General features: G+C 39.7%; 1 protein-coding gene across 1 annotated transcript; it reads right to left on the bottom strand.

The window, feature by feature from the left end:
* Positions 1-325: 325 nt before the first annotated feature.
* Positions 326-22222, bottom strand: TTLL10 (tubulin tyrosine ligase like 10). The gene is given in 12 exon segments (XM_062593548.1): positions 326-406; positions 408-619; positions 1651-1744; positions 8482-8598; positions 9972-10112; positions 11996-12167; positions 14302-14470; positions 14738-14823; positions 15413-15533; positions 16763-16881; positions 17825-17990; positions 22129-22222. Coding segments are annotated over 12 exon segments (1572 nt in total).
* Positions 22223-24218: the final 1996 nt, after the last annotated feature.

Here is a 24218-nt window from a genome sequence, read left to right as displayed (position 1 = left end):
GTGTGTTTTGCATCTGTGGCATCAAAGCTGCTCTTAAAAGGGATGGGTTTTAACATAGTAACAGATACCTAATGTTCTGTAGCTTCCCTATAATTTCTGTCTGGCATGTTAAAATATTGTTTTTCTCTAGTAACTAGTAACCAGTTTTCCATTTGAGTTTGTTACTTTTTTGTTTATATCAGGTGAAAATTATCAGGACACACATAGCGCATACAACCTTAGCTTTATTTTCTTTTTGTGTCTTCTGGACTTGTGAAAGCCCTCCCTCTTTGTAATGGCTCAGAGGGCTTTCCCTCATGATTGACAGCTTGTACATATGGGATAGTTAGGACAGTTTGCTGACAAAACTTGTTAGGCAGGAAGCCAACCTTTTCTCCAGAACACCTGAGCTTCTTGGAAGAGTTCTCCAATGCTTTGGCAGGGCTCTGACCAAAGTGGCTTAGGCTGTCTGTGTATGCCTTCAGGTATCTGCCAGTGTGTGGGCGAGTTCTGAGATTTGAGGGTTTCTGACCAAGGGATGCAGCATCTTCCTTATAGAGAAGCACAAACTGGCAGAGTGTCTCTAAAGGTAAAACATTCTGGCCCTTGAGGCACTTGTTGAAAATCTCAAGAACCAAATCTGAAAAAGAAGATGCTGTTATGAGACAGCGTAGACTCACTGACACTAAAATACACTCAAGGTCTTATGTGTGTGCACAAGGCAGTTGCGTGCATGGGAGAGGGAGGGGTTAGGGGAAGTAGTTTCTGACCTGTGATCTGTAGCATCTGTGGACTGCTACTATTAAGACTTTTTTTAAAGGGCAACTTTATTACCACTTTGCCTGCATTCACTTCACCTACTTCAGCTCCATGGGGAACATTTTAAGGAATCTCAACTAGGAAAAATATTGTAAAACTATTAACAATGTAATACAGAATAACACCTCCAAAATAAACCTATGGATGCACATGAAAGTAACTGTACCTATATGAGTAAGCATGGCTATTGCATTAGCTATTGCTAATACCTTTCATGCAGATGTAGGCACTCCCTTTATTTCTCTTTCTTACACATACAGTGGAATCATAGAAAATCAAGGGTAAAAGAGATTTTGACAGACCATCTAATGCATGCTTCCAGGCAGAACCAGGCCTAGTTAACAAATATCAGACTGCATAAGAACTTTTTCAGTCTGTGTGCAGTTTAGGTACCAGCTGCTAGCTGTGTGTGAGAGTATTCTTTTGGTACGCTGGTGTCTAAGCACTGCCACAGCTGTATAAAGACACACACTACAAACCTATCTAAATTTCTGCAAGTTCAAAATTACAGGCAAGAGAAAAATGTGCAGGTGCATTTTATAGGGTCATATATGAAGACCTTGTCCTTTTCACTGAAATATATCAGAAAAAAATCTTTAATTGTAATAAAAAAGATGTGACCACTTATTTTTCTCTAATGGGAACATGGCTATAAAGACCATAACTCTTCCAGGTCTGTATGAGGATAGGATTTTCAGTACCTTCTAAATCACTTGCATCTCATTGCTGATTTATCTTTATTCTAAGACTATTTCGGAGCAACAACATGTTATCAACAAGAATCTTTCCTTTGGCAAGTGATGGAGTAACATGATTATCTGGTGCGGGCCACCCTGTGACTTGTTCACTTACCAAGACTCTCACAGACTATAGTAGGAATGATGTCTCTCAAGACTTTGCAGTTGGTATGCAACGCTGGATTTGCATTCATCTCCAGAAGCCATACCTAGGAAAGACGAGTGCCAGTCAGAAACTTGTAAACCAGGTTTCATCTCTTCAGAGTTACAGCAATGCCTTTTTACAGACTTAGTGAATACCTTCAGAGGTAGGAGTACTAAAAAAGCCCAACACAATAATCCCATAATGTAGTGTGCAGGCAGGGCAGACTTTTCCTAAGAACTGGATGAATTATGCAAAATCTTTGACACTTCATTTCAATAATAATAGTAATTAAAACAAACACCTACCCTCTAGAAATAACAAAAAACTCTTCTGAGGTTTTGTGAAGTTCATAAAGATTTGTTAAATCAAGAGATCTATTTGCAGTGGTTAACACCACCTCTACTGAACTAAGTTGAGAACACTACATAAAATTTTGTAAATCTAGCTGATACTCTACAGATTTTCTTCTGCTATAATGGATGTGTAAAGGCATTGTCTCCTTTAATATAGCAATTTCCTCAACAGTTTCTAGTTGAGTTTTTTTTGAATAACATGAAATAAAGTTATAAGGAATCTAGGAATTGTATTTCGATTTGAAGTGGACCTGGGATCAAAACTAAGCAAACAAAGCACTGAGTTTTCAATGAACCTTTGGCCTTGATTTCCTGGATAAGTTTTAGTGACAGGTAAAAAGGCATATAGGATGCTAATTCTGCATATCTAGACTAATTTCATTTCTGTTTCCCTTTGAAATGCCATGGTACAAAGTTATATGTTACACAATATGATGGTGCAGCTATAAATCTGTGTGAAATCAAACAACTGACTTGCATACAATTCTATTATTTCTGCTCCTTGCAGTGAGAGAAATTCATCTATTCACTTTCTGCCTCCACCATATGGTGCTACAATTTGTATATAAACCATGTAGGAATCATTCAGCCTTCATGTCAGGAAGGTTACTTAATTGTATAACAGTCCCAAGAGACTTTTACTTCTGGTCAATTGCTGTTTAAGAAAAATGATTCCCCCCTCCCCCCCCCCCACTCCCAGCAGCAATATGTTGCCTGTAAGTTCCTGTGAAAAGAAGTCTAGGCATTAGGTAGATTTTGGCAGTATAGCCTTCATTTTGGGGGGAGTAAAATACACCAATAACTTCCACTTTCTTGAAATACTTAATTTATTGAAGCAAATGAAAATACCGATAAGCCAGGATGGTGAAATGTTGTTGTTGTTGTTTTCTTCATTTTAGTGTCGTGCACCCCCCCCCCCCCACCCGCCAAGAAGAGAAAAGGGACAACTGCTCAAAAGAACTGCTTTGCAGGTGCCAACAGAGGGCACCTAAGGTACATTCCTATTCCTTGGCAAATATTTATTGTTTTTCTACCTGAATGTCCTTTTTCCTATTACGAGTTCATAAGAATTTGTGCTGATAGACAAACTCTTCATAACTGGCTTGATTAGTTTTTTGTTTTCTCCTTCTAAACAAATAAAACTGACAAACAGGAGGAGCAAAGCTTTCTGTGTTCACATCTATTATGCTGTCTATTTTCTACATTCCCCATTATTGTTGTATTGACCATTTCATAGTCTTTAAATGTTTTTATCCTGACAGCAACCATGGGAGGTAAAGAAATGCTGTTTGTTCTATTTCAGGAAGAATAAGACCTACATGCATCAAGGTGTGAATGTCCTTAACTTTCACAGGAAATTTATGTAGAAGTTGAACACCTGAGCTTTTCCCTGCATCTGGCTTGCAGATGCCCCGCTCAAAATTTTCTGGCAAACATATGACAAAGAAAAAAAATTCCTAGAACAGGTCCCTCTGACTTCCTAACTATGGATTGTCTTTGGCTTTTCAAGTGATGACAACAATACTGAGTGCCCTTTGGTTGTGGTCAGAGGTGCTGCTTTAGATGCTTTTCAGCTGAGTGAAGAGGTTATTTCTTCCTGCAGCCTGCTTGTGCAATTGCATATTCTATCACATCCTAAACTTGCTCTGTCAAGACATCACAGATAGGCTTAACAACCTTGAATTGTAAGATTTTTCTGTAGGTTCTTGCACAGCGTGCCAGATTGCAGCTACTAACAGCCTCACACCAGGATCTGAGGTTTCATTTCTTCTTTGTATAATGCTGGCTGCAGAATTAGCATTTGTTCTGCTTTGTATTTTCAGCTCCTTCAGTTAGTATTCTAGTTCCCTTGTTATAGAGTCATCTGTGCTGCTGCAGTTCAGTATGAAATAATCTGACTTGGCTCTGTCACATGTTGATAGACACCGTAGGACCTGTCTTAGGGGTCCTTGCCATGCTGATATGGACAGAGGTTAAGACTTTTTGGTGAACAGGAAATACATGATTGGGGCACAGTTTGATTCTGTTGCTCTGTTATCAAAAGAGATCAAATTCATTTAAATGTATAGGTCTTTGTGCTGGTGCTGGCCAGGTTCAATCTAAACATCCCACTGGGGTCTTAGGCAGGAAAGGGCATTGGTTCAGGCTTCCACAGACTCCAAGTGTCTTGATAGTGAAGACGGAATGAGAATGTCTTGCTGAGGCTGTAATCAGAGCTGTGTTCAACGTACGTATTAGCAATACACACCTTTTCACACCAGGTTTTGATAGGTGTCCTTCCAATAATATCAGTAAAATAGTCTATAACAATACCAGCGATAGCTGACCCAATCCTTAGTTATTTATCCAGTTACATTATAGTTGAAGTCTTCTGTGATGCTTTGAACTCTGAAAGCTGCAATATGCAATCTCATTGCCAGTTATGTCTCATTTTAATTCATGGAGAAAAATATGCTCTAAGTAGCATGAGACTGGAATTTAAGCTTCTTAATTTCAATTTTCACTCCTGACTGTGATTTTCTTTGGCTCTAGACAGTTCACTTACAGAACAACTTTCATAGATATTAAGTAACAAAAGGTGGTGTTAAGGAACATGGAAGGATTTTTATAAGCAGGTCAAGTGCCTGACTTCCAGTGAACTCAGTGAGAATTAAAGCATACTTCTGAATATCTTCATAGGCATTTTACTGCTTCTTTCTGTACCTAAAACACTTTTGAAAAGCTGTTTCTTATCCTTGCTGAACTCCCAATTATGTAAGGGGCAAATTCTCAATAGGCTTTGTGTGCTTCACTCTTTTGAAATTCTGCATCATGTTTTGGTGCTGAAAAGGGTGCCAATTTGCTGCTTTACTTGTTTGACTTCTTCCTCTTAGATGCATTATGCCTCAATGAAGATTAATCCTGTTTAACTGGATAGGAAGAGTGTCTGACAATTAATTAGCTGAGGTTGGTTAAGTGTCTTGAAGATATAAACAGATTTAAGTGCCAATTATTTAATATGCAAACTGCAGAAAAGAAGGAAAATACCAACTGCAAGTGTTTGGGTTTGTTTTTTTTCAGCTGAACCTTTCAGAATTAGAAGCATTCTCTTCTATCATTCTTTCTGCTCAATTCTAATGGGCTTACCCGTCTCAGGATGTATCAAACAGTCTATAGGTAGTCTAGCAACCATGAGTTGCTTTCCCATGGTATATGCAACTCACACCACCCCACCATATTTCATAGTTTCCAGGAGCTTTACTGATTACCATCTCCCACACCAAACCTGCAAGTGGTGGTAGTCATCCCTAAGCTTAAGGCATTACTCTCTGCTTGTTCTGGAATCCTTCTTTTGTTTTGCCTTTGTGTTTATTGGGAGGGGAAAAAAAGAAAAAGAAAAAAAAACAAAAACAAAAAAACAAATACTACAAAGCACGTCCAGCCCATAACCTTTTTCTTCCCTTCATAGCCCTTGTTCTGTGAGCAGCCAATTGGCAGATCTGGCCAAGACTATAGAGCTATGTGGAGATAATCCTTGAGGACGTATGGGATGCAGTCCTAGATAAATGAACTCCATACTTAGTGCACAAAACTTGACAGAGTGTGAATGCATCTGTTTATAAGCTACACCCACATATGGGCATACAGAAAACAACTTGCTGTGGTAACATTTAGAGTAAAAGTTTATAAGAATTAGTATAATTAATGAAAAGATAGTGGCCTTTGCAGTAACCACGAATACTTTCACGCTTTGCCGTTTTGAAGAGGAAAGATTGGTGGAGCCTTATTTTGTATATGTCTAGCTAAATCAGAACCAGTACTTAAGCTGATTTAGAACCAACCTCTTTAAAAGTCCAAAGCTCTCCACAGCAGGGCTGTCTTGTTCTTTGTTTGCGTAGCAGCAGGTGTCCTGGAAGTCTGGCTTGTGCCTGGAGCTTTAAGCAGCACTGACATGCCAGTTGGAAGTAGTAAGAGAAATAGCTTGTTCTATGTCCTGGACGTGGCTGAAACTGCATGTGCGGTCATAAACCAAATGACAGAGGAGTTGAAAGATGTTGAAGATGACAGATGTTGAAACCCCTATAGCAGTCTCCCTACAAGGGGCCCACTTAGCAATAGTGGAGACTGCAGGCTCAGTCAATGGGGCCTTTTTTTCCTCAGTCTTAACAGGCTTTTATCAGATTTTTGTAATCAGCCATCTGTATCAGGCATTCTGTAATCAGGAGTGGGCACATCTAGTCCTGCAGGATCCCCTTAGGACCTCAGACTCTTGGGGTGAATGAGTAGCCATGTCATTCAAACCAAGGGAACTGGCACTGCCTTAACTAGGGATTTGAGCATCGCCTTCGCTTACATACATTTACCACAAATTGACCAATGGCTTAACTATGTTGCAGTCTGTTCTCTAATGGCTGGATTGTTGAATCCCTTTAGGCTGATTAAAAACACGCACATCTATTTTACCAGGATCCTTCTGGAAAGAAACTCTTGCATAGCTGATGCAATGTTTCTGGAAACAAGTTCTCTGAGCATTTAAATGACACTATCTGAAGCTGTGTACTGACATTTACAATGAGCCACAAGGAAGTTCTAAAATAAAAAACAAAAACCACCCTCTACTCCAACAATAATAAAACTATATCCCTCACTTTTACCTCTTCCTCTCTTAAAAGTACTTCCTTCTTTTCTCAACCTATATGAACACACAAAGCTCCACAGAAAACAACAGGCCCTGCTTTCATAGAATGTGTGCCTGAGAACTCTGAGGCAGAAAAATACCTTCCGAAGGCTAAATCAGGATGCTACAGAGCTTTCAAGAATTATTGGGAAGTGATACTGGGGACATTATATCTCAGAAAAAGAGGGAAGATGGAGTGCATGAGCTATAGGACTGAATGCAAGACCATGTTAAATCAATATTAAGTAGATTCTGTGTGTGTTGTCAAAGAGGATGAAAGGGAGACTAAGACCATTGTGTATTATAGATGGAAAAGACAGGATGCCAAATCAGGAATTGTAATATCAGCCCACAGAGGACTGGGAGTCTGCTGCACAGAGCAGTGTTAACTGTGAGTTGAAGTTTTCAGTCCTGCATCCTCCTGTGGTATATTACCTCTAACTTGTGTAGTCTCAAAAAAGGTTTATTGCTTCCCAAGAAAGAAGGGCAAGAGAATAAAGACAAATCTATGCTAAATAAATGCTGAAATTCACACTTCACTCTCTCAGAGGTTCCAGCTGACTCCATTACAACTATGTTTATAGTTTCTAATCTTCTAGTTTCTCAGTCCAGAAATCCTCCTCATTCTTACAAATAATACTTGTAAAGAAACATGTTTTATCTCTGCATATATAACACACATGGGGATGTAATAGTCTCTAAATGCCATGTTTTCACTGAAGCTAAGCTAAAGTTTTTAACTAGTCAAGTAGGGACTGCCGCAATAGAGTGATATTGGATCTCCTATTATACTTAAGATTTACACAGTCCAAGCTTTGCATGCCAACATTGCAAAATACAATTGCTGCTGAAATTTGAGAAGCGCCAGTTTCTATGTCTTTGCCATTTACTCTCCCTTACCATTGACTTCCTATACAAAGGAGACTATTGTTTGGGTGCCTTACCCTGTGCTGCATACATTATTTCCATTCTTTCATAAGGTTTGCTGTTCCCACTGCCCTTTGCTGGAATATGTTTGAATTCCTTTCTGCTTTAGCAACAGCAGAATCAGCCAGATGGCTTTCTGTTGTGTTTAGGCCAGGTGGTTTTGAAGAACTGTGTTGTACTGAAAGCAGTGCAATCAGAGTATTGATTGTTTTCCCTTTCTTCTGGCTTTCCTTGTCTGTTTTTCATTCACTCCTTGAGTATGAGCTGTGATTCTAGTGCATGTTATGAACTTAATGAGGCTTGCCTAGTGTTAAACAGTAAATCTACAATGAATGCAGATTTTGATGCTGACATCTGAATCAATAATGACTGATACTTCATTATGATGATAGGGTGAGTTCTTTGTTGCTGCACTGATGGATACTCATCTTGTGTAAATCAGTATACTTCATGTAACATTACAGGCATTACACAGTGATTTATGCCAACTGATCATCAGGTGTATTTAGTTTTTGGAGAGAGAGAAAATTGAGTGGGCATTAAAATTTCAGTCCTTTTTGCTATGAACTCTGCTTTCCTGTGAAAATTCTACGCAGCACAGTTTCAGCTGCAGTAAAGGCTTTTCTTCCCATCATGAGCTGTTAATGCCAGGATTGCTCTGCGCAGTGAATGGACAGGCTGTATGGATGCTATGTCTTGATGCTGAATAGTGGAGCTGGAGAAAAAAAGCAGCCTGCACTTCACAGTTGACTGAATGAAGGCTCTTTTTAGCTCTTCACACCAGAACTTGTCAGCCATGCTACATTGCTGTTATTAGATATCCGACTAATATTATACCTAGTCTAACAATATTGTATTCATTACCTTAAAGTTTTCATCAATTAAAAAGTCACAGCCGATGAGATCGAAATAGCCCAGTTTGCGCTCCAGTTTGAGTTTGGCTGCCAGGAAGCACTGCATCATGATCTGCTGCATCCTTTTCTGAGAGACAGAGAACAGTGGCAGCTGATCAGTTCAAATGTTAAGGGCATGGGAGCTGCTACAAGTTATAGATCTCTTGGTTTAGGGCCTCTTTGGATCCCCTGCCTCCAGCAGAGGCTTTCTCTAGGCTTAGAAGGATGTTGCTTTTTGCAGACCACACGTCTGCCCATTTTGAGTTGTTTGGAACCCTATCTTGAGCTCCAGCTCTCCAGACCATTGTGGTGGTGCATGGAGAAATCTCAGCCCTTCTTCCTTTCTCAGAATTAGTCCTTTGCAGAGTTCTTAGCAATACTCTTACATTTACTCCTACAGGTAGCAACTAGAGATAAGCTGAACACAGCCATTTCTGATGGTGATGACTCATGATCCCTCACAGCTGCCCTGGAAAGAGTGATTTAAAGAAGTCTGGTGAGTTTCAGCAACATAACCGGGTTTCACTGAATTTGGAGTTGCAATGCATGCTTGGGAATTTCTGCCTAAAGTCATGACATGAAGTTGGCTGAAAAGTTTCTGATCCCTTGAGAAACTTTTAGCGAACTCAACTAGATTTGCTTTTGAGTTATTTTTCTAAACCTCAAACTGTTTTAACAAATTACAGTTAATTTTCTTCTGGTTTGGCTTTAAATTACAACATTACCAAAATAAATCTCAGAAAGCTATGTCCTCTGCCCCTTTCATTTCACCACAGCAAGTCACACAGAGAACTAATGCATCATTATACTCAGAGTGATGAGTGGAAGAGTTTCAGGGACTCAGATAATTTCTTCACTGTTTCTGAGATAGGATGATGGTAAGAAATCAGGTATTTTCATCTCTTCTCCATGACAAAAAGAAATCTCAGGCCCTGACTTCACTTTCATCTTGCAAAATTAGAGAGAAAATGAAGAGAGAGACCAAGCCAGACAAGAGCAGACCAGTCAAAGTGTAGTCCCTTTTATGGCTGAGACCCATCAGATTGTCTCTCTAATGCATGCCTTACTTTTCCCTAAAGGACCATAGCTTTGGGCCAGGAACATGGTAACATACTAGCATTTTTCTAGATAGTATTTATACTCACGCTCTCTCAGCAGCTCTCCCCATAAAGTGCTTACTGAAATGAGCATAATAGAAAATCAGAACAAAAAAACACCATCAAAGCAGCTCACCTAACCTGTGCTGAAAATTTGAGGGTTTTTTTAACCACTAAAATTAAACTCTTTGTATCTTGACTTCTGTGTTGATCGTCTGCAGGTAAATGGTTACTATGGGACCATCAATACCTTTTCCCTCAACAAGTATGTTTCCTGGGGAGCTCCAGTGGATTGAAGGGTTGCTCTGTATTCCAGTCCCTCTAATTAGGCAAACTGGCATACTATACACTCGCATGTACTCACAGTAAACACAGTAAGAACCCAGTCCTTGGGGAGGCCATTGGCTTTTCTGAACTTCTCATTAACATAGCTGTTGAAGTGCTCCATATGCCAAACTGTCTCCTCTTTCAACTGGCTGTACAGGGGATTCTTCTTCTGCACATACTGAGAAACAAGGAAGCAGAGCAAAGGGAGGATTAGATTTCCAGCAGTGGAGAGTAACTAGGAACCAGCTTGCACAGCAGACATCCAGCTATCTTGAGTTGATCCAGGCATCTGGAGCTGGGAAGGCTTGCAGGACCAAACTGCAAAGGTGGAAAGAACAGTGCCCATAGCAGCAGAGCTAAGCTTAAGCTAATGTGCTGACTGCCATGCCCTTGGAGTCATTGTATAACATTGTGTCTACCACAGGCAGAAATGAGCCTGTGCATACCATGGAGACAGTTACCCAGGGTCCCTCTTAAAACAGCTGCTTCTCTCTGTCTCCCTCTGTGTGTGTGTATGTATGTACAGCATCTCTGAACCAGAGCCTGGCAGACAGGGAGAGGTGCTTTCAAGTCACAGGCTAATGATGTTAATAAATCCCATTAGAGTATCTGCCTGACTAGTAGGGAGGAGTAGAGAAATGTATGTCTGAGAGAAATACATGCATGTATCCCCAGAGGAAACCAGGGTGCGGGCTTCTTTCTTCCACTGTCTGATTAAACCCTGAGTTAGCTGGAGCTTATTGATAATGGGATGTTTACACCATTCAATCAAAGGCAAGTCCTCTTTCCATGTGAAACAACTTGGCTAGACTGCAGCTATATCTGTGGCACAGTCACTTTGAGATTGAAAACTTCTGATTAGTAATGCTGTCTCTAAGGCCTCTTGTCTTTTGGATATACAGGAGGAAAATGGATGACTTTCAGCAGGAGGGAAGGGTAGGAAAGGAATGAGGGCAGAATCAACTGTAATTTGAAAAAGTCTGTTGTATTACCACTTGCTCAGGTAAAAGTAAATCATGTTTTCCTCCTTGCAGCAGGATCCTAGATAATTTATGTTCTCCTAATAAACATCTGTCCCTTGTTTAATATCAGTTGTGCCATGGGATCCTACCTGAGCACCTGAATTCCCCTGTGGATGGCCCTCTAGCTGAGCAAACAAACTATTCCAGGAAAATAAGTAGCTTACTGATAATAGCATATATTACAGGAAGCAGCTATAATCTGCTGTCCTGAACTGCACTTCTATAGGAACCATAAAACCCCAACAAGAACTGAAGTGGGTTTGCCTGATATGTCTCTCTAATAGGTGTTTTGCTAGTTTTTGGAATGCAGTAGTATACTGGGAGGAGAAAATGGCTTTCAAACAAAACTACTTTCTTCCTTCTGATCCTTTTTGTCAGGGCCTCCCTTCCTTCTGATCCCTTTTGTCAGTTCTAACAACAGAAGGGCCTCATATGAAACAAAAAAACTCAGGCAGATTTAAATGAGGAGGGCTTCTATTTTGTGGAGACAAATTTGACAAAAGAAGGAAGGGGATATAAGCCAGAATATGGGTGCATAAGTCTCTCTTGAGAAGTAAGGCAAGCAAAGATGGAGATTTAAGGATGATTTGCTGGGTAGCCACAATCAAAGGCTTCTTGTCTTAAGAAGTTTATGGTCTACAGATATATGAGAGGATAATGGCAAGAAAGAGAGGTCTAGAGAAATAATTGTATCAGCATAAGCACAGAACTGGTTTATGGCAGAGGACTCAACCCTATCCAGTATTCTTTCTATTCAACCTTGCTGCCATGACTGACTAGTGCATATCTATTTCACAGGTGTGTGGACTTTACATGCATGAAGGTTTTCAAAAGTCTTTTTTGCTTCTCATCTCTGTAAACCCCCCTACCTTCTTCTGAACTAAATGCACTTAGAGTTACACCTGAGAGAGACTTTGCTAGCTTAACTGTTTATCAGCCTATGAGCAGAAACAGGTCCGTATAGACTTAACTAGTCAATGTCTGGGATGTGTAATCACAGATCTCTCAGATTAGCTAAAAAGCTTTGTTTCAAGTTTACCTGATTGGTCAGATGAGCAGTCAGATCATCTGAAGTGGCATCATATTTGGTACAGGTCAACCTGACATAGCCTTGGGCAAAAAATAACACGTATGGTGCTGTGCAGGCAATGAGGAGGTAGGATCGGACATCAAACTTCTTGCCTTCTAGGAGCAGAGGCGGGTGAATATATCTATCAGAACAATAGTGCAAGACATGGCATCAACAGAATCACAGAATGGGTAAGGTTGGAAGGGACCTCTGGAGATCATCTAGTCCAACCTCCCTGCTCAAGCAGGGTCACCTAGAGCATGTTAGACAGGATTGTGCATTCAGGCAGCCATAATACAAGCAGCCATAATACATGGCAGTTCAAAGCTTGCACAAAACTGCATAGCCTGTACACCACAGAACAAATCTATTTGTCCTTATTTTTCAACAAAAAAAATTTTTTTTTTTTTAGGTGAGTGGCAGCAGAGGGCGCTGGTAGGAGGTAATATAAATGCCAAGAACAGATTCTTTCAAGTGAGATAGAAGTCGTGCTTAGTCTCTGGAGTGGGAGATAATTAAGGATTTACTAATATTTGCTGGAGAATATAAAAAGTTTATATTTGAACACAAAGAGCCCTTCTTAGAGCAACATTGCTTTTATTGCCACAGTTACATCGCCTGGGAATTATTTCCCTTTATCTTCAAAGGTTGCTGGATGCTTATATAAATACAAGGATGTACTGTTAATACAATCAGTGGTAAAAACAGTTTTCAAAGGAGTATAGAACCTCATTATTCAGCCAGTTTCTCACTATTACAAATCAAGATGAGATCTAAGATAAGCTCCAGCAGCTTCTTCACTTGGTGCTACCGGTGATCAGTGTCAAAGACCACATACTTGTCTAACTTGGTTGCTGGTCTGATTTTGTCAGGTAGTTTCTTTTTTGCTCCATATACTGGCTGCTGCATGAACACAATCCAGCTTATTGTAGATGCCCTTGCAGGTCATCATTCCAATTTGCTATTTTAAAAAGCTCTTTTACATATTTCAATCAGCCTTGCCATTCCCATGTTATGAAAAGAAATGTTTGGATGAAAGGAAGCAGAGAATATTTCTTGCTTTGGCTAGGGAGACTCTTGGAAAGGCTGCTGTGTAGTGTGTTCTCATGTAGTATAAATATGCTAAGTCATGGTAGAAAAATATGGGGGGATGGCACAAGGCCAATGAAGAGAATAAGTATTACTGTTATGCTAGGATATGATATGGTCGCTATGTGTCACGATGTGCTTTTGTCACACCAGTGTTACAGCATGTCACATTTTGATTGTTGGCACGCCACGAAAATGCTTGATGTCATGCTCTGTTGCGTGGGCACCGTGAAGTTCAGAGTGCCCTTATAGGGCTAGCCAAAAAATTGCTGTGCATAACAAAGACAGAATCAAAAGCATCTGGGAACTGCAGCTTCTACAATAAATAATGAAAACTATTTTTTGCATTTCTGTTTGAAAGTTTTATCCATTCACCTCAAAGCACTGAAGTGATTTATTTATAACATCTCCCTCAAGTGGGAGATGAGGAGTTTCAGGAGCTGAAACTGTTCTCATGAATTCTGCTGCCTCATTTTTCCTTCCTCTTGCTGTTACACTGATGCTGCACAAAACAATCTAGCATGGCTGAGAGGAAATAAGTTATACAAAAAGAACCTGTGTGGTTTTGACACAAATGTCCTGACAGATATGTAAGGAGGAAAGTAATATCTGGTCACCAGACAAGTTCTCATATTTACCCTGAAAGTTTAAAGCTGCAACATCCTCAAGGCATAAAAAACAAAACCCAGTATTTTAGTGGCTGTTACCAGTAACTCCCACAATAGTGGTTTATTGTTTGAAGTCTTATCTTTCATGGCAATGGGGCAGACTAAAGCATATATTTGGGAGGCATAATTTGATTGCATGGAATAGATGCTGCAGCTGTTCATTTGTAAAATGCTAGCATTGTATGAGAAGCTGGGATAATACCTAATTAAAATGGCTTTGCAGAAGGCTGCTGTCATGCACAGAACTATAACATTTGGCCTTTTGAATTCATTCTAAAATTTCCAGGCAAAGATGATCTCAGATCTTTCTGATAATCTACCTTGAAATAACAGAAGCGTGGATGTAAGACAGACTAACCAGAGAAATAGGCTCTCTCCCACAAGATGAAAACTTCTCATAGGCTATTGAGATGTGTTGTAACCACATCGAATACTTATGGAAAGATTCAACTCATTGAGGCCAGTATGGCTTAACCAAGCACACTAATTGTACATAAATTCTTAGGCTTCAGTCCCTACCTTTGCACTATTCTTGCCTGAGGAACCTTGCATGACACCTTCTTATTCATTTGGTCTTCCTCAGTGTGGAGCTTGGCTAGAAGGGTGATGATAGCAGCTCGATTTTTAAGCAGGAAAATTCCTCGACCTTGGTTAGAGCAAGTTGGTTTGCAGATCCAAATCTGTTCTTCTGTAAAAAAAATGAGTCTATTGCAGTCATATATATGGCATGAAACATTGGTGAGCCAATTAGTGGACTCTGAAAACTGCTCATTTGAAAGTTAGTGTGCATATATGTATTTTTTATGTATAAGTGTGTGTAAGTATACATGCACACATTTAGGCAGTACCTAGGCAGCAAACACACCAATGATTGTTACTACGTATATTTCTATGAATTTTTCAGAGGATCATATAGCTGCTAAAATTGATTGCTAGCATGATCAATAACATTCACCTTTGCAAAGCTCAAAAAAGGCATTTCTTTCATCTTTTAAGTCCAGACGAAATGATTCTGGGAAGAATTCCTCCATCTTCAGTAACCTATGGGCAAACCAAACACAAGCTGAAAACCCTGTCCAACACATTCATTCCCCTGTTACTTTCAGAAAGGATGGCTGCAAGTAGAGACTTGAGAAATGGCTTGTTTCCTTCCTCTATACAGTTGTATGTTTGTTGCGTTTTTTCTGGTGCTCATGAAGAACCACCTAATTTCTTAAGCTTTTAAGAATTTATATAAGTCTTGAGATGTTCTTCATATGCCCAGTTTTCTGAAAACTAACTGGATGGCAGAAATGACAATTAGCTTCTCTTAAATTTACATTATCTATGCTACAGGAGATACTAACCTTTGCAGTAGGAGGATATACCCAAAAGAGGAGAATTACTATGACTACATTTGGGGACCAGGCATTCCTACATTTTTAGGCATGCACAAAGAATTTCTTTTTCTGGTATAAATCCTTCTTGAAAAAAAGTATTTTTCCTAGAAGATAAGAAATAAAGAAAACCCCATATGTCTTGTATGCTGCACTGGTATGCAGCCAAAAAAACCCTGGTCCTTTGTTTATGCACACTTTCTTCCTGTTGGCATATGTTTCTGCTCAAAGTTCAAAGAAATTAGAGTTCTTACTTGGAATTAGAGCTCCAGCTGATCTTGTTCATCACCCGCTCTTGTTCTCTCAGACAGCTTAAAAGACCTATCTTAGTGGTGAGTACTCTGTTGTTGGGAATCTGGTAGAGAAGCTGTTCACCTGTATGAGAAAAACAAAACAAAACGAACAGGAAAATCCTTGTCCTTACTGTTCCAGGCAGTAGAATCTGGAGGATGAAGCTAGCCTTGTCACTGTTGACTTTCACCAGTTTGCTTTCAGGCAGTAGTGATCACTCACAGAGCAATGAAAGTACTTGTAAATGTGTTTATGTCCAGCTTTGTAGGGGAAGAGTCCCACCTGACGGCATCATGAAACAGCAAACTCCTTGTCCTCTTCAAAGGTGCCACTGCCCTGTATGCTACCTTCAGACCATTCCAGCTGTAGAACTGCATTGAAACACAGCCCTTTTACACTACCATATTGTAGGGGCACTGCTGTAACGGTACAGCCTTGATACCACATTGCCATCACAGCTGGCAGAAGGGGATGGGGACTTGTTTGTGGACTGGCAGGGAAGTGTTAACCTGCTCCCTCTGTCACAGGAAAGCCCACAGCTGTGTGATATGATGCTGAAGCTTACCAGGCGCATAAGCCTCGGGTAGGTCCTGTGAATAAAAGAAATGGCCCATGGTCTGGCTCACATCTGGTATGAGAACTGGCTGGGCCCTTTGAGGTCTGGGTACACTGATGAGATGATGGGTAGAGTGCAGTTCAAGAAGATGGCTGCCAATATACTGGAGTAGTTTGGCTTTTAGGGACTCTATTCACGCAAGCTAAAAAGGTAGCTGGGCTCAGGATGTAAGGGGTGGCCCATCTTGAGCTTACTTTACTTCTCTCCACAGGGAAAGGTTCCTCTTCTCTGCTTGCCTGAAGGAGGGGATTGGGGTGTGTGCCCTTTTGCACCCTCTGTGTATGAGGACTAGACTAGTACTAGTACATGAGAGGTGTCAGAGTATGCTGTATGTCATTCCTCTGCTACAGTGCTGTTTCAGTCCTATTGCGGCCCAGGTGCTCAAATCCAAAAAGAAAGGACTGCATTTCAGAACCGATTATGATGCTTTGTGTTTAAATCTCTATAGTTCATTTCACTATGGTTAGTTCATTACACGAGTGTCTTTTCTCCTAAAGCTGTTCTCTACTCTAAAATCCTTTTTTTAATCACTATGACAATCCAGCTCTGATCTTGCCTCTGAGATCTGCCAAGAAGTTGAGGTAGCCTGTTTTGCCTGCCCTGCAGGTGAACTTGTCTAGCCTAGGAGTCACAAGTCCAGCATTCCCAAGTTTTTCCTAATTACCCTCTCCCACTCAAGGTCCATTGATACCTCTACCTTCTTTGAAGTGGTAATAAGTCTCTCTGCACTTGGTCTCACACCATTTCAGTGCATAATCCTCTCTTCTGTTGTCATAGATACGCTGCCAGCCTCTTCTCTGGCAGTAAATGTTCACACTGCATATGGAAAACAAAATAGCAAAATGGTCTCCTTTCTATTAATGAAGACTTAGCTCTGAATCCTTGAACTCCTAACAATTTAACCTGGGAAGCTGACTTAACATACCATGAGCATCAAGTAGAGAGATAGAGTGGGAAACAAGTTAATTAGAATGACTGCTAGTGGGCTTGCTGTTCTGGACTTCAGGGGGAAGTGGGATAACTGAGGATCCTAAGGATATGATTCAACTTCTCTAATGAGGGTTGGTACCATTTTAGCAGGGTTATTTCAGTTAGGATGCAAGTGGTACCCATGGAATAGAAATGTTTTGCATTACAGTCCATTCTTAGTAAGGAGCTTCTCTGCTGAGGAGCTCAGGGAGAGATGCTAAGCAGCAATAGAAAAAGCTGTTTGTAGGCAAAGTTATAAAAACATAGCAAGGAAAATGATGTTTACAGAAGAGATTGTGGGGTACTTGATGGTGGTAACACCTAGAGAAGGATATTGATATTCTGGAATGAACTCAGAAAGGAGTGATGGATGATAGATCTTCTGATCTGCCATTTTTCTCAGGCAGAAATCTCCTCTTTGCTTCTTTTGCATTCAGCACAGCAGAGTGCTGATCAACAACAGCGGTTCCTATTTCTAGCGGTGATGCTAGCAGATTTGTTAAATGGTGTAGCTTAGGTAGCTTCTGAACAGCCCCAACAGATAAACTTTCATTAAACAAACTGCAGTATTTCATTTCTCTACATATATGTAGCAGTTAGCTAGTGCCCCCTTCCAGTGGGCACTTCCCAGATAGATTATCTTTAAATTCTTTGCAGAACTCAAGTGTCTCCAAAAAGATACCAAGTCAAAGAAAAATGATTTGATGCTGAGCACTGATGGGTAACATAGCATAACTTCATATGAAGTCTTAATACTGTCCATAGGAGTCTCCTGAGAGGAGCTACTTACAGCTCAGCTCCATTAGATCCACCAATATAAAAATATGGTCCTGGACCCCGTGGTACTTCCGGTGTCTCTTCTTCTGGCTGTTTTTCTTCAGGGAATGCCTCACCACATGTTGTATTCTCTTTAGACCTGGCTTCTTTAGGCTCCACTTCAAAGGTGCTAGAACAAGCTGCAAAATTGGAAATTGAGAGACTTCAGATGATCAGATATCGTGTCCATAAAATGCACATCTAGTGAAACAGCTGCTGGAGAAAAAAAATGCATTAAGGTAAGAGAACAGTTAAACTGGTGTGGGGCACTGTATTACAGCAACTCAGAAATTATTGTTTATTTTAACTAATGACAGGTGCCATGGTATATTAAATAGAAGAACAGAGGAAATGTAATAAGATACATAGTAGAAGGGAACTCTCCAATAAGCCTTAGTTTGTATATGCTAAAAGGTGTTCACTTGGCAGGCCTCTGCTTCAGAGGGCTTTCTCAGATCCCTCATCCAGACTGGTTTCAACTCTACCATGAGCTGAGCACAAATCATTCCAGCTATCCAGATGGATTGCTTGGAAGGGCTGTGGGAGACTCTGACAGACTGCAAGGTCTAGGTCTAGGTGTAGGGACAGCGAGGGCAAGAAGAGCCTCCTAAAATGTGTTAGCCGTACACTATACCTTGAAACAGATGTTTTTTCATCTAATAAAGCCTACAGGGTTTCTAACAAGTGCAGGATGTGACAGCTCTGAGGTCCCAATGACAGGCAGTCAGAAAGTGGAATGGCACACACTAACTGTGGTGACAATGACTGTAAGGATGAGGATGAAAAACACCCTACTTCTGTTTGATAACCAATCATGTCAGGAGCTGAAATGGTTCTGTTACTTATCTCAGGGCTCAGAAGCTAATGAATATGCAGTGGATAATGATTTTTTTCAGTACAAAGTTAATGAGATCTGCCTAATCTGTAAGGCCTGCTGAGTTATTTCCAGAAGGAGAATGACAGAGCAATTGTGAATAACTTTAACTTGTTGACTTTCTAGGAATAACAAACTAATCTGAAAACATTGTTTATAAACTTTCCTCTGTCAAGAAGTTTCCCTGTATAATACATAACAAAACTCCCTGGACCTCCCTTTCCCAAGGCAAAATAAGACTCAGTGACCTTTCCACCCCCCACCATGCTGCTTTGTCCATATTTTAGGTCTCTAATGTTCTTCGTACAGCACAGGAAGTCTCTAGTGAAACCCCCAAATGCATTTTAAAACATAAAGATGCTCCAAATCAGCTGAAGTGACTCAAGTACCATCTCACACTGACAATGATACAGGCCAAGTTGTTGACTGCTGCACTTCATAATATATTTGTTTTAACTAACTTTAGGGTAGCAAAGCTTGCGCAGGGCTCGCTTGATATAGGTAGACTATCATACAGTGTGGTACTGTTAGAAAAAAAAAACAGTAAGTGAACCACTTCTAACTGATTAACCCTCGCATTGTACAAATATTCTCAGAACAGATCAATGACATTATAATGTATTAAGAACAAATAAATAAAAGACATTTATCAATTTGAAACTGGAATCATGTTTGGAGATATTTATATATTGTGGAATCTCCTTCTCTGGAGATATTCAAAACCCACCTGGATATGACCCTGTCTAACATGCTGTAGGTGACCCTGACTGAACAGGGAGGTTGGACTAGCTGATCTCCAGAGGTGCCTTCCAACCTCACTCATTCTGTGATTCTGTGATATTTACTTGAAACAGTGGTCAGTAACAGGACATTTTATTTTGAAAATGATTGCTATAAGAGACTTCAAACAAGCAAATCATAGTGTTTCACAAATGGTATCTGATGTAGCGATGTCATCAGCTGCAAAACTATTGCTGGATTTATCATGTATTTTCTTGGTCTTTGCATAAAGTTCAGTTCCTGATTTGACTTTTTGGCTGATGATTTGTATGAACTGTGAGGTATCAGAGCAGGTCAGGTCTACTTGTATAACTAGCATTTGGGATAATGAAACCCAAACCACTGGCTACAGACTTCTGAAATGACTAGAATGCATATGCTCTTAGAGCATTAGGGAAAAAGGAAGCAATATCTTATAAGGATAGCAAATGCCTCCTCTAGCTCCAATTTCCTTTAGAGGCTAAATTAGCATTTACTGAATTTCTCTTTACCAAGCTAGAATTTATTATCAGTTAGAGTGGAAATAAGCAACTACAAATCAAAGATGACATAGGAAGGCCTAAGTCTACTGGAGCTGAGCAATTATGTCTCAGGTCTCTCTTGAACTTGACTGTGCATAAAGTTTTGGGGAACAATAGACCCTGTGAGTAGAAGAAAAAAAAATGTACTTTGGCCTAGTTCTGTTCCCCTTGGAATGGGGTGGTGGCAAGGAAGGAGGGAGCAGGAAGCAAGCTAGTGACAAGACTGGAATTTATCTACTCTTTGGACTGTTCTTTTATGGTTATTTGTTGCATTAAATCATGTGATAACATGAGGAAATACACTAACTCAATGGCAAAACTCTAATTGACCTTAATGGGGCAAAGGTATTGGACATTGTTATCTCTCATATTTTACAAGCACTTGTTTTATGTCTTCTTTGCACTCCACCTGTGAACACAGGTGCAGTCCTCAGTGAAGTGTGCTCCTCTTTGAGGCAGGAACTACCTTAAATTTCCGCTTGTATATATGTGTGTGTGTGTGTGTGTATGTACAGTGCGTGTATAAATATATATATAATATGTATATGTGGATTGTGTGTGTGTGTGTATATATATATATATATATATATGTATATGTATATGTATATGTGGATGTAATGTGGATTGCTAAGAAATTAACCTTTTTTAAACAGCACCATTTATCTTGAGACGTGGACACATGAAATATCCAGCAGTGATTGAAGTGCTAGTAAGGTAGCCTTCCTTTAGTCTGAACATGTACCTGTCTCTCCTTCTCTAATCTTTATACAAAAGATTATACCCACAGAAAGGGAGCCTTTTATCTTCTTTTTCTGTCCAGTTATGGAATCTCCTAATACTAAAGATAAGCTTTCATGTTCATTGAATCTTTTGACATGTATTATTTCAGCAGGAGTCCCTTTACTTCTCATTTGTTTGTGTTTTGCGTATTTATTGAAGTGCTAAGGAGACACAGGAGTGTAGGTGGTTATTCCCATTGCTTAGCTGCGTAAGCTTCAGGAAAGGGCCTCTTACTTCTTTGTTGGGTGGGATTACCTACTTGTTAGGACTTGTGCATTTAGGAAAAGATAGGCAGAGTGGCTTGGGTTTCCTTCCTAATCAGCAAGAAGAAGTGGGTATTTCAGTGGCTGAATTAGAGCATCTGAACTAAGTTCTTCTACACAGTCCTTTGAAGGAGCCTGCCTGTGTCCAAAGGGTAATCGCCCAGGTGTGGGGGTGGAGAACAATCTTCTAATTTATCACATAAACTAGCTGCCTGAAATTAAACAGTGTAGTTCTCTTTCATGGAGCCCCCACTGAGATTGTCTTCAACTGGATGCAGCCAGTAAATTACATTGCTTGAGACAATTTTGAATTCAGCTCAGTAATTTCACTGGGAATTATGGGTTAGCAATGTCTCTACAAGCAGCCCCTATCTAATCTCAGCTCTGCTGTCCATGCTCACAGGGATCACACACTGGCAGGGAGAGGTAGACTGCTTTTGTGTCATTTATTATCAAAAAGAAACAAAAAGCACTGTGAATTTAGAACACAGAGCTACCTTTATTCACTTTTTCATGTAAAGAACCTCTGTATTAAAAGATTTTTATTTTAAACATTAATACATTTTTATTGCCAGTGCACTGAGGTAAACTCAACAATGATTATATAAGAAAAATAATGCTGATTGCAGTATTTATCATTAAAAGATTCATAGCATTTCAGCCAAATTCTCCACTAATAAAAACCATTGTCAAAGAATAGTTGAGTTTGGAAATTATGGTTTCTTTCAGAGGAACTGCTTGCTAATAGATAGTTTTTATTTCTCTTCATGTTTTCCACAAAGCACTTAAAAGATACATATTTAATATTTTAATTTCACCAGATATTTGCCAGCTAATACCAATAATTTCTACCTTCAGTATTTTAGAAGCAAAGGTATGGGCTCATATTTTCACAGAGATTAACTGAAAAGGTAGAAATCATGTCTGCAGTTATGCAGCAGGTTAGTGCCCAGCACTTCAGCTAGTATAAGGTGCAATTCCATTGATATTGGTATCAGTTGAGAACTTGCTCATAGGACTTGGGACAATTAATAGTTAACAACAAAGATATAAGATTCACCTCTGTCAGCTGATAAGGATCTAGCCTGCTGTTGGTTGCCTCCTTGCATCATGGATTTGATGTTCTTTTTCCTCTTCGTTGGCATAAAGGCCATCTCAAAGCCCAGTCTGCAAAAGGAAAGATCACTGTCGGCCACTTTGCTAGCCATGAATGATCTGGAAAAGTCTATAAGGTTTATTTTTCTCTTTGCCATCATTTGCTCTTGATTATAGATGCCATTTTCCCACTGTCTGTAGTTCTTTCCCTTCTTCAGAACCTTTACTTTGACATAGGTGTTTAGTAGGGAATACTTAGCCTCTACTTTTTATCTCCAGCTTCTTAAGGGTGGTCTCTAGCAATAAGCTTGCTGGTAACTGTGCAGGGGATCTATGTGCTTTTGAATCTAATCTTTGTGCTCTTTCTATTTCCTTCCCTTTGACAGCACTCAATGTATGTCTTAGGTTGCCTTGTAAATCTGATATAACTAACAGGGTGCTTCCCCTAAGTCTGCTGTTCACCGTGCAGCAGTGTCCAAGTGTTGCCTCCTCATTTTTTCAGAAATATCTGGTATTTCTTGTCTATGGCATCTTTAGGCTCCGGTTGTTCAACCCTGAGATAAAAGACAGGCTTCTTTTCAGGAAGCTTGCAAGCTGAGGCCCACTTTAGGTCTTTGCAATGGATGTGAAAAAAAAAAAAAAAAAAGATTCCATCTGAGGACAGAAACTATAATCCAGGATACTTGTTAGACATTGGGTAGGCAGAATATTTCTAGCAAGAATCATACTTAGAATAGTCAGTTGTGGAAAAGGACTTGTTCTGAGTCAAGGCTGCAACAATTTTGAAGAAAGAATGCTTACTTTAGAAAGCTCAGGAAAACATAAACATTGATTAGAATTAGAGGGGGAAAATACACTTACTACTTTTACTTATAAGGAAAAATAGAAAATGGTCTAAGAATATGAAGTGATTTACAATTCCTTCAGGAAACAGACAAATGGCACATACATACTTCATAGTTTAAAGACCGTAAGCACGGCAAATGGAAAAGTGCAAATTATTTTAAGTATTCTTATGTAGGGAGATATAATAAATAGGCTAAATGATAACTTTGAGCTACTGAATCTACAATTAGATATATTTAAAGTATATCTTCTTCCTCCATCCCAGTGATCTGTTGGAGTGGGTAGGCAGGAAAGGTAGACAAGCATGTCCATGTCATGATTCATCGTGTGTCTGTGGCTGTCACAAAACATTACAGTGTTAGTTTCCCTGTCTGTAAGTTTGAGGAATAATTGCATAACTTCATCTGGGTGGAACTGGAATTTTCATTTTGCAGAATCATCTAGACTGTTCAACTCTTATTTGTTCAAATAGTTTTATTTCCAAATGGAAACCAAAGAACTTTACAGTTTCCTGTGACATGACTTATCTTAAAGAAAAAGAAACTATAATAAATCTGAAAGGAATAAATAAAATCTGAAGTTTAGAGAAAGGCAGGTGTTATGGAACCTTATGGCACCTGCCTTTCTCTAAACCACAGAGTCTGGTGAAGCCACAGGAGGAGCTAAGGGGGAAAAAGGATTCTTTCAGACTCCCTGTAGAAGACGATAAAGAGTGGATGGTTATCTCCATAGCATCCTCTTAGTAACAGGTACTAATACATGTAGTGATTGTGGATGATAATAAAGAGTTGGTGCTGTTGTATCCAACATTGTGTAAAGCCTTCTAGCTCAAACCCCAACATTTTACAAGTTTTAAAGATCATTTTGTTTTTTTGAAGAAGTACTACCTGTTTTTTCTGCAACAACTCAATGAAACAGTTCAGTGTTTTTACCAAAGTGCCTCTGATGAAAGCAGGTTGCCCAGGTATGGCGATCTGATAAGATCTCAGAGGAGCAACTTTGAGGATTTGCCAAGTCATATTTGAAATAAGGGCCTGGATCATTCATTGTGAGTATTAAAATACAGATGAAAATAGCTGTTTAGTTCATAGACAGGCACTGCTGTCATTAGGTAACACAAAATGGTTTCAGCATCTTATTGATAAATCAGTGTACCGAATCTCCACAGAGATTATGGAAGCATTCTGTACAATCACCACTTCCTGCCTT

This window comes from Rhea pennata, chromosome 22 (assembly GCF_028389875.1).
Source record: "Rhea pennata isolate bPtePen1 chromosome 22, bPtePen1.pri, whole genome shotgun sequence".
NCBI lineage: Eukaryota > Metazoa > Chordata > Aves > Rheiformes > Rheidae > Rhea > Rhea pennata.
This window is presented reverse-complemented; position numbering and strand designations above follow the sequence as displayed.